The sequence below is a fragment of the Corylus avellana genome, chromosome 5 (assembly GCF_965113065.1).
Source record: "Corylus avellana chromosome 5, dhCorAvel1.hap1.2, whole genome shotgun sequence".
NCBI classification, from domain to species: domain Eukaryota; kingdom Viridiplantae; phylum Streptophyta; class Magnoliopsida; order Fagales; family Betulaceae; genus Corylus; species Corylus avellana.
The window spans coordinates 24,775,337-24,788,336 of NC_142494.1; the positions used below are offsets into that span (position 1 = coordinate 24,775,337).

At 35.0% G+C, this 13,000-nt stretch overlaps 2 protein-coding genes and 2 pseudogenes across 2 annotated transcripts in view; all 4 read right to left on the minus strand.

Moving 5' to 3' along the window:
• Positions 1-923: 923 nt before the first annotated feature.
• LOC132181277 (PR5-like receptor kinase) lies at positions 924-5,407 on the minus strand. Its single transcript, XM_088516218.1, has 4 exons — positions 5,321-5,407; positions 3,878-3,994; positions 2,536-2,580; positions 924-2,353 (listed from the first exon to the last, which is right to left on the minus strand). The coding sequence occupies exon 4, from the start codon at positions 2,265-2,267 to the stop codon at positions 1,254-1,256; it is 1,014 nt and encodes a 337-aa protein (XP_088372344.1). The 5' UTR covers positions 2,268-2,353; positions 2,536-2,580; positions 3,878-3,994; positions 5,321-5,407; the 3' UTR covers positions 924-1,253.
• Positions 5,408-7,682: 2,275 nt separating this feature from the next.
• LOC132182098 (PR5-like receptor kinase pseudogene) lies at positions 7,683-8,920 on the minus strand (annotated as a pseudogene).
• On the minus strand, positions 8,872-10,889 carry LOC132182517 (vignain-like; annotated as a pseudogene).
• Positions 10,890-11,726: 837 nt separating this feature from the next.
• The window catches only part of LOC132182486 (LEAF RUST 10 DISEASE-RESISTANCE LOCUS RECEPTOR-LIKE PROTEIN KINASE-like 2.3), a 45,543-nt gene continuing 44,269 nt past the window's right edge, over positions 11,727-13,000 (minus strand). The window contains 1 exon segment of the mRNA XM_088516217.1: positions 11,727-12,880. Coding sequence (XP_088372343.1) covers positions 11,727-12,880 — 1,154 coding nt within the window.

Below are 13,000 nucleotides of genomic sequence, written 5' to 3' on the forward strand. Positions count from 1 at the left end.
ATTCCCTTTGGTGTGATGCTTAAGATTGAAACGTTAGTATTGTATGCTTAAAAAAAAATTATAATAGAAAGTTAATAAAAATAGATATAACTTGTTATTTAACAGTCAAACTCAAAACCATATATACAAAGTATTTATGACATAAAGTAAATATCTAAATTATTAATAAAAGAGCATATTTAAATTTTTGCACAAATAAAATGATAACACAACATTACAAAAGTGAGTAGATACAATATACAACAAAAAATAAACTGCAAATAAAAGTTATAATCTAAATGGCAAGCACATTATAACCACAAATGGGACAGTATGTTTTTGTCTTTATGTACTAAGTTCCTGCTTGATCTCCTCTTTGATTTCATTTTTGCTACCCATCCCTTAGTACATGCACAAACTCCTATTAATTAAGGTGCCTCACTGTAATAGAACTTAAATGATACTACAATGAAGACCATACAATCTAACCGAAAAAAGAATTTTACAAAGATATATAATCAATCACTAAGCAAGTACTCATCATACATGTAATATGCTTACCAATACATGTCAAAACAAATCAGATAAAGTAACTATATAAACTAATCTCCCCATTTTGAATCAAACACATTGACAATGAGATCAAACTTTGCTGAACATCGGCTATTTTGCAGTGTGAAGTATGGATTTGTTGGGAAATTGATTGGAAAGAACTATGAACGTGTTAGGAAATTGATTGGAAAGAGCTACGAACTTGTTAAAATATATATAATATTTTCTACACTGAGACAAATTGCAAGGATTTTACCTATCTAGATAGTATGAAAGGATTGAGATAAGGCATTAATGATATACAACTAAATTATATCCAAACGCAGTGACATAAAAATTAAAAAAATTAAAAAAAAAAAAAAAAAAAATTGGTCTCACATTTTTTGTATAGATGAACGATTGCAAGAAAAAACATGTTGCAATCAATCTCTAAATATCAATAAGTTAGACTGCAATACAATAATCCAACGCCCATGTAAGCCTAGAGAAATGTCTATGATCACCACATCGAGTAGGATATGGTGTGACATTTTTCATGAAATCTTCTCCATATTCCGTACGTGCGATTTGTCTCAATGTAAAATTGTATATATACAACATTATGTAACTATGTACGCAAGCAAAACACAGCAATGAGATCATCTATTCTTCTTTCAATTTTAGATACAGTTGCACCTATTTTAAATGTTGGATTTTTATGACTATGAAGTCATGGAAGAATCTTAAGGTGACCTGGTAGGTGAATCCAAGAAAGGCTTTGGTGGAAATGGTAAGGATTGAAGGGTTCCTTCTAACATCTCTATCACCTTACCAATTGATGGCCTGTCTGAAGGATTGGTCTGAATGCACCACAAACTAACTATTGTCATCTTTTTTGTTATCTCGTCTACCTCATCTTCTATTGTTTCCCCAAAAGTAGTAGAATCTTTGTCCTGCTCAAGCTTCGTATAAATCCAATGTGGAAAATATGTCTCACTAGTGTGAGAGAGTTCACCATCAAAATTTTTTCTTCCTCCAACCATTTCAAGAACCAACATCCCGTAGCTGTAAACGTCAGACTTGTGAGAGACTCCACCAAAGTTCCGACTAAATACTTCTGGTGCAATAAATCCTGCAGTCCCTCTCATGCCCGTCAATAACACAATGCTCTCCTTTGTTTTGCATCGTTTAGCAAGGCCAAAATCAGATATTTTTGGGCGCAAATCTTCATCCAAAAGTATATTGTGGGGTTTTATGTCAAAATGTAGGATCCTTGTGTTACAACCACGGTGCAAGTATTCTAGTCCTCGAGCAATGCCAACCGCAATTTGGAACATAGTCTTGCAATCCAAGTGACAATTTGTAATTTGAGATCCTTTATCATATATGAACTTATCAAGAGATCCATTAGGCATGAATTCATATATCAGGGCTCTTTTACTCTTCCCGTAGCAAAAACCTAGAAGAGTGACTATATTAACATGCGATGTTCTGCTAATGCTAGCCACTTCGTTGATAAATTCTTCTCCATTACCTTTGGACTTGTTGAGGATTTTCACTGCCACCATACGCCCATCAGGTAGCTTCCCTTTGTATACAACACCGTATCCTCCTTGTCCTACTTTATCTTTGAATGAGTTGGTCAATTTCTTCACATCTGAATATGTATATCGCTTTGGGGCTATTGATCCGCAGTTCTTCATGATTTCCTCATCAATGACTTGATAATTTTTTGCACCACTTTTATTGCAGACCATTGCGTTACTGGAGAAGTGCCTTCTCTTAACGCAATAGATAATCAAACAAAAGGTTACTACAATCGCAGCCACTGCTGCAGAAATGGCTGCATGCAGAGAATGGTCTAAGTCACTTATTTCATTAGCACAGAAAGAAGAAAAGAACTAAAATAATGTATTGCAGAAATGGTACATTCTTCTGAAACATACAGAAAGATAATGCCATTTCATTATATGTTAGAGCAAGAAAGAAACTAGAATAGCTTTTATACGATATTGATCGTCATACCAATTGCAATTTTCCGCCACAGATTGTGCTTCGAAGAATATGGATCTGCAAGAAGAACACAAAGTTAGAGTTCTTTTTTTTTTTTCTTTTTTTTTTCTGTACTTACATGATGACAATTTTATGACTAAAAAAGAGCGTGGAAGGAGAAGGTTAGTATATATATAGAGTAAAATATATAGAAGAAAAAAGAAATTATGTAGAATGCTCTAGCTAGAAGGCTGTGCCTGTGCATGTGACGAAGACCTAGTATATTGTGTGAGCGAGAATAGCCTATTCCATGAGTGAGGATAGAGAATCAACTCGATAAACCAGATCACAGCTTGTAGAAAGGTGGCAGTCGTCAGCAGCACACGCTAGTTTCATCAAGAAGTGGACATGGCTTGTGTAGTTGTGTGTGATTTAAAAGAACAAAAAACTTGTTAGTTGTGAGACAAGGCATGAATTTGTGTTACTTGCATGTACGTGTTTGAAACCAAATAACTAAGCAAGAATACAGCCAAAACCAAAACCAGGCGTGATCTTAATCTGGTGAGGTCGACATGAAATGGCGTACACGACGGAGATGGTGGTAGCTGGTAGTGGTTGTGGGAATCAAGGTGATTGGAGACAGTGATGGCTGATGGTGACTGGGGACAATGGCGGCAGCAGCAGTGGCTTGCGACAACGGGTGGCAATGTGTCAAAAAATAAACTGGGTTGGCTCAATTGGGCCAGTTATTGGATCATGTAGCCTGAATCCGACTCGAGCTGAGCCCACTTGAGTTGTTATTGTATCCGATGCCATGATCCAATTCAAACTAGGCTCACTTTGGTGGTTATTAGATCTGTAAACCTTTTGAGCCCACTCTAGTCGGATTACAGATTTGATCGAATCCCACATGCAGCACCTTGGACTAACCCACTTGGGTTGTTTATTGGATCTGATGACCCAAACCCAACCCACATGTATAGCGCATGCAAAGTACAGTAACGGCGCGTGGCTGGCGCGTGAAGCACATGGACTAACGGCCAGTAACTTGAGTGGTCCATGAGGGCGCACAGAGGACTTTGGTAGTGCCTGACGGCTCATGTGACTCGTGGGATGACAGTTTGTGCTGATTCTTGCAGCTATGTGTAGATTGGTTTCCATTTACTTGATTAAACCCTAACTCTATAACTTCTTGACAGATTCATGTTAAATTAATAAATTCGTAAGTCATATTAAAAATTGCCTGTTCTAATAGGTGGGATAATAAATATAGTAATGAAATCTCTAAAATTTGATTACAATCAAACCTAAATAAAGAATATTGAAAAATATCAAGCTAAAAAAAAAAAAAAAGCAAAAAAAGCAAAACCCGAACCTGGGAATCGAGAGGGAAGACCGAAACCTCGGATTCCTGAATCTCTTGATGGCCCAAATCCAATGGGTTGTGGTGCTGGCGCACTGAACTGAGCTGGAGACGGGGATTTGGGAAAATCTGTGACACAAAGATTAAAAAAAAAAAAAAAAAAATCATCAATAAGAAAAAGATATAGCTAGAAATTGTATAACCTAGTTTTGAAAATGACAATTAGGAAAGCTGATTGGAAAAACCCCGGGAAAGCTGGGAGAACGAGAAATTTGATAGAGAAACAAGAATTAAGAAAATAAATAAATTCCCTACCCTCTGTCCAATAATGAATGTTTTTAGAACCAAAAACATATAATACGTTGGCAGCCACTATATTTTATATGTTATTTCAAAAGGGAAATATATTTTTATAAACAAATTGTTAGAAATTAACATGTTTCGGTAATGGTTGTATATCTTCATATTTGAATCTGTATTTGTAATTTATCTCTTCTTTTGTAAACAGACTCCATTATATATACGTACAACGGCCCCTACTATACCACACATTTGGTTAGGCAGAATAACTAAATCATAGTGTTATATTTATCATACATGGTATCAAAGTCAAGTTTTGATCTTGAGACGTGTGGATTTTATGGGTTGACCGCGATTCCAAATTAAACAAAATTGATTTAAAAAAACAATTAATCACAACACCACAAACCCTAGTGAAACCCTTAGGAGAGAAGGTGATGATCAATGTCTTGAGGCCTAAACATAGCGTAGTTTGTCATTTCGAGTTATGTTTTCACTTTCTGCATATAACATGCATATGTTATTTTAATCGGTGCAAAACCAAAGGACTTAATGATAATTTATTGTCAAGCTAAGTCACGTATATCACTAATTTTGTTTAATTTGTTGTGATTTAATATGGTTTTATTGTACAGTTCTTAAGTTTGAACATTATCTCTGTAATTCACTTATCATTTCAATTGAATATTCTAGGTGTTGAAGCTTACTTTAGTGAGAAAGAGTTTCAATTGATTATTCTATTTATTAAAATTTATTTATTAATTAAGGAGGAGTTTAAACTCACAAATGTTTCTTCAAACTTAAACTATTGGTACACAAATCAATTTTACGAGCTTTCTTAACCTTTTTTTTTTTTTTTGACATGGTCTGCATAAGGGGAAGGAAATTGAGAAGGAGAATTTAAACTAGTGATTGCATCTTCAAGACGTGGTCTCCAACCGATTGAGCTACTCCTTAGGGATCAGACGAGCTTACTTAACTTCTTACGAGCTGAGGACATGTGCACAATTAAACATGCACCTACTATATCTTAGAATAGTCGAGCTCATTATTCAACAACCTAACAATTAATTGAAGCACTAAAAAAAATAACAAACGAAATATTGGAAATTATGAAGCTAGAACAAAAAATAAAAAATAAAGCAAGACTCATACCTGGGACTCCTGATGGAACAATGGGCTGTGATGCTGGTGGAGACGAGGTTGGCTGAGAAAGTGATGGAACAATATTGGGCTGTGATGCTGGTGGAGACGAGGTTGGCTGAGAAACTACTGAGACACAAAGAACAAAAAAAAAAAAAAAAAAATCAATCAGAAAAAGATAAAGAAATTGTATAACCTAGTTTTGAAAATAACAATTAGGAAATCTGATTGAAAGACTGCGGGAAAGCTGGGAGAACAAGGAATTTGATAAAGAATTAAAAAAAAAAAAAAATCAATTCCCTCTGTCCAATAATGAATGTTTTCAGAAGGAAAAACAATCATTAAGTATTGATAAACTTTCCTTAAACTAGACAATAACAGTACTTCGCAGGCAAATAAAGTATATTTAAAGAGATAACATATGCTTGTATTTATACATATAAATATATAACTAAAAAATTAAATAAATTATCAAATTAATGCACACTTTTAGAAATAGACATTACCAAACTGGCCGGATAGCACAAAGGCATAATAATATGTGAAGGGAAGCCAAAGCCTAAACGACATCAAACATATATATATATATATCTATGCTGAAGAAATTGGAACTAACAATCAACCTGCAGGTACGGCCTTGTCATAATTATTTCTTGCAGAACAATGAGAGGCGGAATATGTATTGTGGGAGAAGCAAAAATGCTCGATAGCCTCGTTGCCAGCAAAAAAACCAGTTTGTATGGACATGAACATGAACATGAACATGTAAGGGGATGATGAACCCATGTTTTAAAATTGGAATGAGACCAAGAAACCAACGGAAAATGGAACTACATATATAACTATGCTATGCATATCACAAAATCATACATATGTAATATGTAGAGGGTGGAAACGCGGTTTGAAGGAATTATAAGAACTTCTGTCCGAATTGGTCATCTGGAAACAAGAAAGCACTAACGTAAGACCTTTATTGACTGTATAGTAGAAAAAGTAGTCTAACCGAAAGCTCTTTGTCCCTTTTCCTACGAAAAAGGACTCCTAACGTAGACCAAGTCCACAAGTGATTTTGTTCATGGATCGAAGATGCCATTGCCAGGTAACTTCGTGAAAAATCTTTTCTGTGGGTCAAAATTTTAAATTATTTGTTTAAATTATTAACTATTCAAAAATTTAATTACTATAAATTCTTATCTTATCTCCCCAAAAATAGATAAACAAGAGAGGCAAAGAGCCATTTTGTGTTATCTACTAAAAGGAACAAATGAATGAATATATATGGTAATTATTAATTAATTATTGTTGAGTGATTTGTCTTCCACGTGGGGCCCAGTAATTTTTTGCTTTTGCTTTTTTGTGTTATCTTTGTAAATAAATGAATATATGATAATTATTGCGTGACTAACGTGGGGCCAGTTATTTTTTGTATTATCTTGTTAATAATTGAATGTATGGTAAATTATTGTAGCGTGACTTGACTTTGCTTTTGCTTTTCGTTTTTCACGTGGTTTGGTTTTCTTTAACTGTAGCCGACGCGCGTCTACTTCTTTTTCGAGTGAATGGATAAGAAGTCTTTCCACAACCAACTTTGCGGGTTATAAATTTATAATGGATATAAGTTTAAAGAGTAATTCTAAGTATTCAATTTTTAACTTTTTTTAATGGATATAAATTATTTGATCAATTTTTATTAAAAAATAAAAAAATCTAAAGGTCGATAGATATGTCACATTAACTCAATTGTATAAAAATAAGATGAGAGTTAAGTATTTAGAATATGAGCATTGTTATACATCAACCACTTATCTTTCTCACATCTTCAAAGCGTATGTGGTGTAGTCTTCATAATTTGGTACATAAAAATTAGTTTATTCGTTGGAAGACCACGTTACATAGGCTTTGAGGAATATGGGTGATGAATAGAATTACTCTATAAATTTAATATAAATCGGGTGGGATCTTTCAATTTAGTCTCGAAAATTAAAAATATCATTTGTTCCTTGAGCATATGAAAAGTACATCATATGTTAATGACACATGACACGTTCAAAGATTGATTTGTAAGAATTTTCCTCCAGCTGAGCCTGTAGAAAATTTTTGTCCTATTGTAAAAGGACATGTTTACAATGCTTTAGAAGCGTAGAAAACTAAGAAAGGACATTTACGAAAAAAACAAAGAGCGATAGAGAGATTGTGAGGGAGCTAAGAAGGAAAAAGTACACATAACCCTTTCAAATTATCATCTCATTATCAATCTCCCCTCCATTCGAATAAACAGGTGAGCACATTGCTAGTTCATTCAAAACATTTGAAACTAATGATACAATTGCACCTATTTTAAATGTTGGATTTTTATGACTATGAAGCCATGGAATTAAGAATCTTGAGGTGACCTGGTAGGGGAATCCAAAAAAGGCTTTGGTGGAAACTGTAAGGATTGAAGGGTTCCTTCTAACATTTCTATCACCTTATCAATTGATGGTCTATCTGAAGGATTTGTCTGAATGCACCAGAGACTAACTATTATCATCTTTTTTATTGTATCTTCTTCCTCCTCTTCTATTATTTCCTCAAAAGTAGTAGAATTTTTGCCTTGTTCAAGCTTCTTATAAATCCAGTGTGGAAAATATGCCTCAGTGACATGAGAGAGTCCACAATCAAAATTTTTCCTTCCACCAACCATTTTAAGAATCAACTTTCCGTAGTTGTAAACGTCAGACTTGTGAGAGACTCCACAAAAGCTCACACTAAATACTTCTGGTACAATATAACCTACAGTTCCTCTCATGTCCGCCATTGATACAACACAATCATTTGTTTTGCATAGTTTAGAGAAGCCAAAATCAGATATTTTTGGGCACAAATCTTCATCCAAAAGTATATTGTGTGGTTTTATGTTGAAATGTAGGATACTTGTGTTATAACCACCATGCAAGTATTCTAATGCTCGAGCAACGCCAACTGCAATTTGGAACAGAGTCTTGCTGTCCAAGTGATAATTTGTAAATGGAGATCCTTGATCATATATGAACTTATTGAGAGATCCATTAGGCATGAATTCATAGATTAAAGCTCTTTTAGTCCTCTCATAGCAAAAACCTAGAAGAGTGACTACATTAACATGTGATATTCCACTAATGCTAGCCACTTCGTTGATAAATTCTTCTCCATTACCTTTGGACTTGTTGAGGATTTTCACTGCCACCATACACCCATCAGGTAGCTTCCCTTTGTATACAACACCATATCCTCCTTCTCCTACTTTATCTTTGAATGAGTTGGTAAATTTCTTCACATCTGAATAAGTATAACGCTTTGGGGCTATACATTCGTACTTCTTTATGATTTCCTCCTCATTGATTGGATAATTCTTTTCATCACTTTTCCAGCAGACCATTGCATTAATTGAGAAGTGCCCCCTGATCTTAACGCTGCAGATAATCACAAAAGAGATTGCTACAATCCCAGCCACAGCTGCAGAAATTCCTGCATGCAAAGAATGGTCTAGTAGTCTCGTATTTCATTAGAGCATAGAAAAAAGAAAATAAATAAAATAATGTATTTCATTGATCAATCGTCATACCAATTGCAATATTTATGAGCTCCAAATTGCGCGGTTCTGCAACAAGAACACAAATAAGTTAGAATTCTTTAGATTATGATGCTTCTTACACACAAAATGTTTTTGAAGTTCGATGATTTAGAAATGATTCTTCCTTAGAAGTTGAAACTATATACATATATATATATATAAGGAAGTCTCACCCCTACCATTATTTGTGGGATATGAAGCATCCATTGCAATACCACACAGGCCCTCCTTCTCAGAGATGCCACGCTGCATCCTAATATAACCCTTCTCTCCCCAATCTAGTGCCCAGGAGTTCTTCACTATCCAGTACTTGATTGATTCCATTACCAGTTGTTCCATAGCCAACAACTGCAACTACATGATCCAGCTCTGTTCCACATTTTCCAGTAAACACCCCCTGTGATCATGTAAGCCAATCAAGACATCAAACTCACTTAATTCCTAATAACATCATGTTGCTTTTAGTTTCCTCAAGTATTCCAATTTCCTTTTCTTTTTTTTTTTCCTTTTAATAACTTAGCAACTCATATTTGCGGCCAGAAACAATAATTGATTAGATCTACAAATATTGTCCCACGTCAGATAAGTCAAATACTTAACCTCCGAGTAGAATTGGAAATCAGAACCCCCAGAATCTATAAACACAGATACAGGTTGATTTGCAGCTGCTTTAAGCAATGCGTTCTCATCATTAGCAGGCACATGCTCATACCCATCAATTGACACTACTGTAGAATTTTCCTGCACAACCACATGACTTAATAAGTTCTTTATCATATATAATATAAGGGAAATATTAAAATCGAGAAAAATTTTAGTTACTCTTTGATCTTTCATCACTTTTGTAATCATACCATTAATTTTAAAAAAAGTTGCAATATCGAGTCGTTATCTCTCAAAAGTTTGCAATGTCACCTCTATTGTTACTAATCACCGCTTGTTTAAACAAAAAATCAAAAAACAAAAAGAGGGTTTATTTTGAGAATTTTGACATCCACGGTTAAGATCAATTTAAATCAGAATAAAATGTAATATTGCAAACTTTTGAAAGATGACGACACAATATTATAACTTTTTAAGAATTAAAAGTATGATTGCAGAAGTGATACAAAATTAAGGAATAAGTGAAGTTTCCTCTAAAAATTAATCAAACACTAACTACCTCAATCAATTCAAGAAGAGCGCAACATAAAATATATACCATGGAATTAGCATCACAAGTTCCATTTGCGGCTTTGTAAGGGTAATTAGTTTCGGTGTTTATGCCCCCCTTTCGCTTGATGAACTCAAAAGAAGATTCTGGAAATCCTCCATTGCAGCCTTCATTTTGTTCAGTATCACAATCTACCAACTCTTGCTCAGACAAGGAAACTAGCTTATTGGTCTTGATTTGATTAACACCCTCTACTGCTGCAATGGCTGCAAAGGCCCAACAACTACCTGCAAAACATCAACAAAAACAATCAAATATTACAACCAATCGAATCAAATATTATGTCTTAATAACATGGCCGGGGCCAAACTTTATTTACCACATTGGCCTTGGTTCTTAACACTAGTCACAGCACCTTTCTTCCTCCAATCAAGAGAGTGGGGAACTCTGTCAACCTTCTCGTACATGAAGCTCCCACCTCCACGTGGCGTTCCTTGGTGCACCCTGTGGTGCTTAACCTTGGACCCTGCATAAGTGCTCCTAAACTCATGGTTAGACATGTCGGCAAACTTGTTCAACTTCAGCTTATAAGGCTTATCCATCTGGTTGGTATTATGAACATGCATAACATTTTCCTTGAATACATTGAAGCGCTTGTTCTTCTCATCAGCAAGGCTCTTGGGGTTGGAGACCCTGTGGTGGCTCCTCCACCTCTCATACAAATCCCATAAACTTTCCTCCGACCCCAAATCCTTCTCGTGAAAATCAAAAGCCTCAGTCACCCCAAGAACGAAAATAAGCAAGAAAGCAGCAACCCAAAAGAAGTTCATTTTCATGGGTTAAAGGTGATCCCTGCAATTCACCATGTATATCCAAACGCAGTGACAGAAAAAAATAAAATAAAATAAAAAATAAAAAAAATTGGTGATGCAGAATATTCCGTGATAGATTAATATTTAGGATAGAAGTCTATTATCATTATCATCAGGAGTCGTTATTGTCATTATCATTTAGTTGTGTTTTATTTGTTAAGGTATCTTATTTGTTGTTCAATTATAGTTAAAGTCCAACTCTAATGCAGAGTTCAAGTCCAACGTTGTTTAGGTTACATACTTTTTTGGTGTGGCTCCAGACTTATCAATTTATGCTATTGATCTAAAAAAAAAAAACAATTGCAATCAATTATGAGTTAGAGTGCAATACAATAATCCAACCCTATGTAAGCCTGGAGAAAGTCTCTCACCACATCGTATAAGATATGCCAATACGGTGTAACATTTTTCTTGGAAAGTTTGTCTCCGTTATTAAATTCATCTTTGTGTGTAATTCCATAAAAATCTATCTTTTTCTACGGAATTTATATAAAATTAGAATTATATCATTGTTCAAAAAAAAAAAAAAAAAAAAATCAAAGGGTGACTTGGCCACTCCCTAACATGGGGTGGAGCCATCACCAATTGTAGCCAACCCCTCAAACAGAGGGGGAGGAGCCGCTGTTGTTAGTCACTCTCCTTTGCCTTCTATAACTGAACACAAAATTGAAATCTTCTCTCCTTATACTGTGCGATTTGTCTCAATGTCAAATTGTGTATATACAACATTGTGTAAGCGAGCAAAACATAGTAATAAGATCATCTATTCTTCTTTCAAGTTTGGATACAATTGCACTTATTTTAAATGTTGGATTTTTTTGACGATGAAGTTGGGGAAGAAGAATCTTAAGGTGACCTAGTGGGCGAATCCAAGAAAGGCTTTGGTGGAAATGGTAAGGATTGAAGGGTTCCTTCTAACATTTCTATCACCTTACCAATTGATGGCCGATCTGAAGGATTGGTTTGAATGCACCACAAACTAACTATAATCATCTTTTTTGTTGTCTCGTCTTCTGCGTCTTCTATTATTTCTCCAAAAGTACCAGAATTATTGCCTTGTTCAAGCTTTGTATAAATCCAGTGTGGAAAATATGTCTCACTGGTACGAGAGAATTCACCATCAAAATTTTTTCTTCCTCCAACCATTTCAAGAACCAACATTCCGTAGCTGTAAACGTCAGACTTGTGAGAGACTACACCAAAATTTCGACTAAATACTTCTGGTGCAATGAAACCTACCGTTCCTCTCATGCCTGTCATTGATACAATACTCTCTTTTGTTTTGCATAGTTTAGCAAGGCCAAAATCAGATATTTTTGGGCACAAATCTTCATCCAAAAGTATATTGTGTGGTTTTATGTCAAAATGTAGGATCCTTGTGTTACAACCACGGTGCAAGTATTCTAGTCCTCGAGCAATGCCAACCGCAATTTGGAACATAGTCTTGTTGTCCAAGTGACAATTTGCATCTATAGATCCTTTATTATATATGGACTTATCAAGAGATCCATTAGGCATGAATTCATAGATTAGAGCTCTTTTAGTCCTTTCGTAGCAAAAACCTAGAAGGGTGACTATATTAATATGTGATGTTTTACTAATGCTAGCCACCTCGTTGATAAATTCATCTCCATTACCTTTGGAGGTGCTCAAGATTTTCACTGCGACCATACGCCCATCAGGTAGCTTCCCTTTGTATACAACACCATATCCTCCTTGTCCTACTTTATCTTTGAATGAGTTGGTCAATTTCTTCACATCTGAATAAGTATATCGCTTTGGGGCTATTGACCCATAGTTCTTTATGATTTCCTCGTTATTGATTTGATAGTTCTTTGCACCACTTTCCCAGCAGAGTACCATTGCATTACTTGAGAAGTACTGCCCTCTCTTAACGTTGTAGATAATTAATACAAAAGAGATTACTACAATCCCCGCCACAGCTGCAGAAATGCCTGCATGCAAAAGTGGTCTAATAGTCACGTATTTCATTAGAGCACAGAAAGAAAAGAAATAAGATAATGTATCGCAGAAATGGTACACTCCTCTGAAACATAAATAAAGATATATAATGC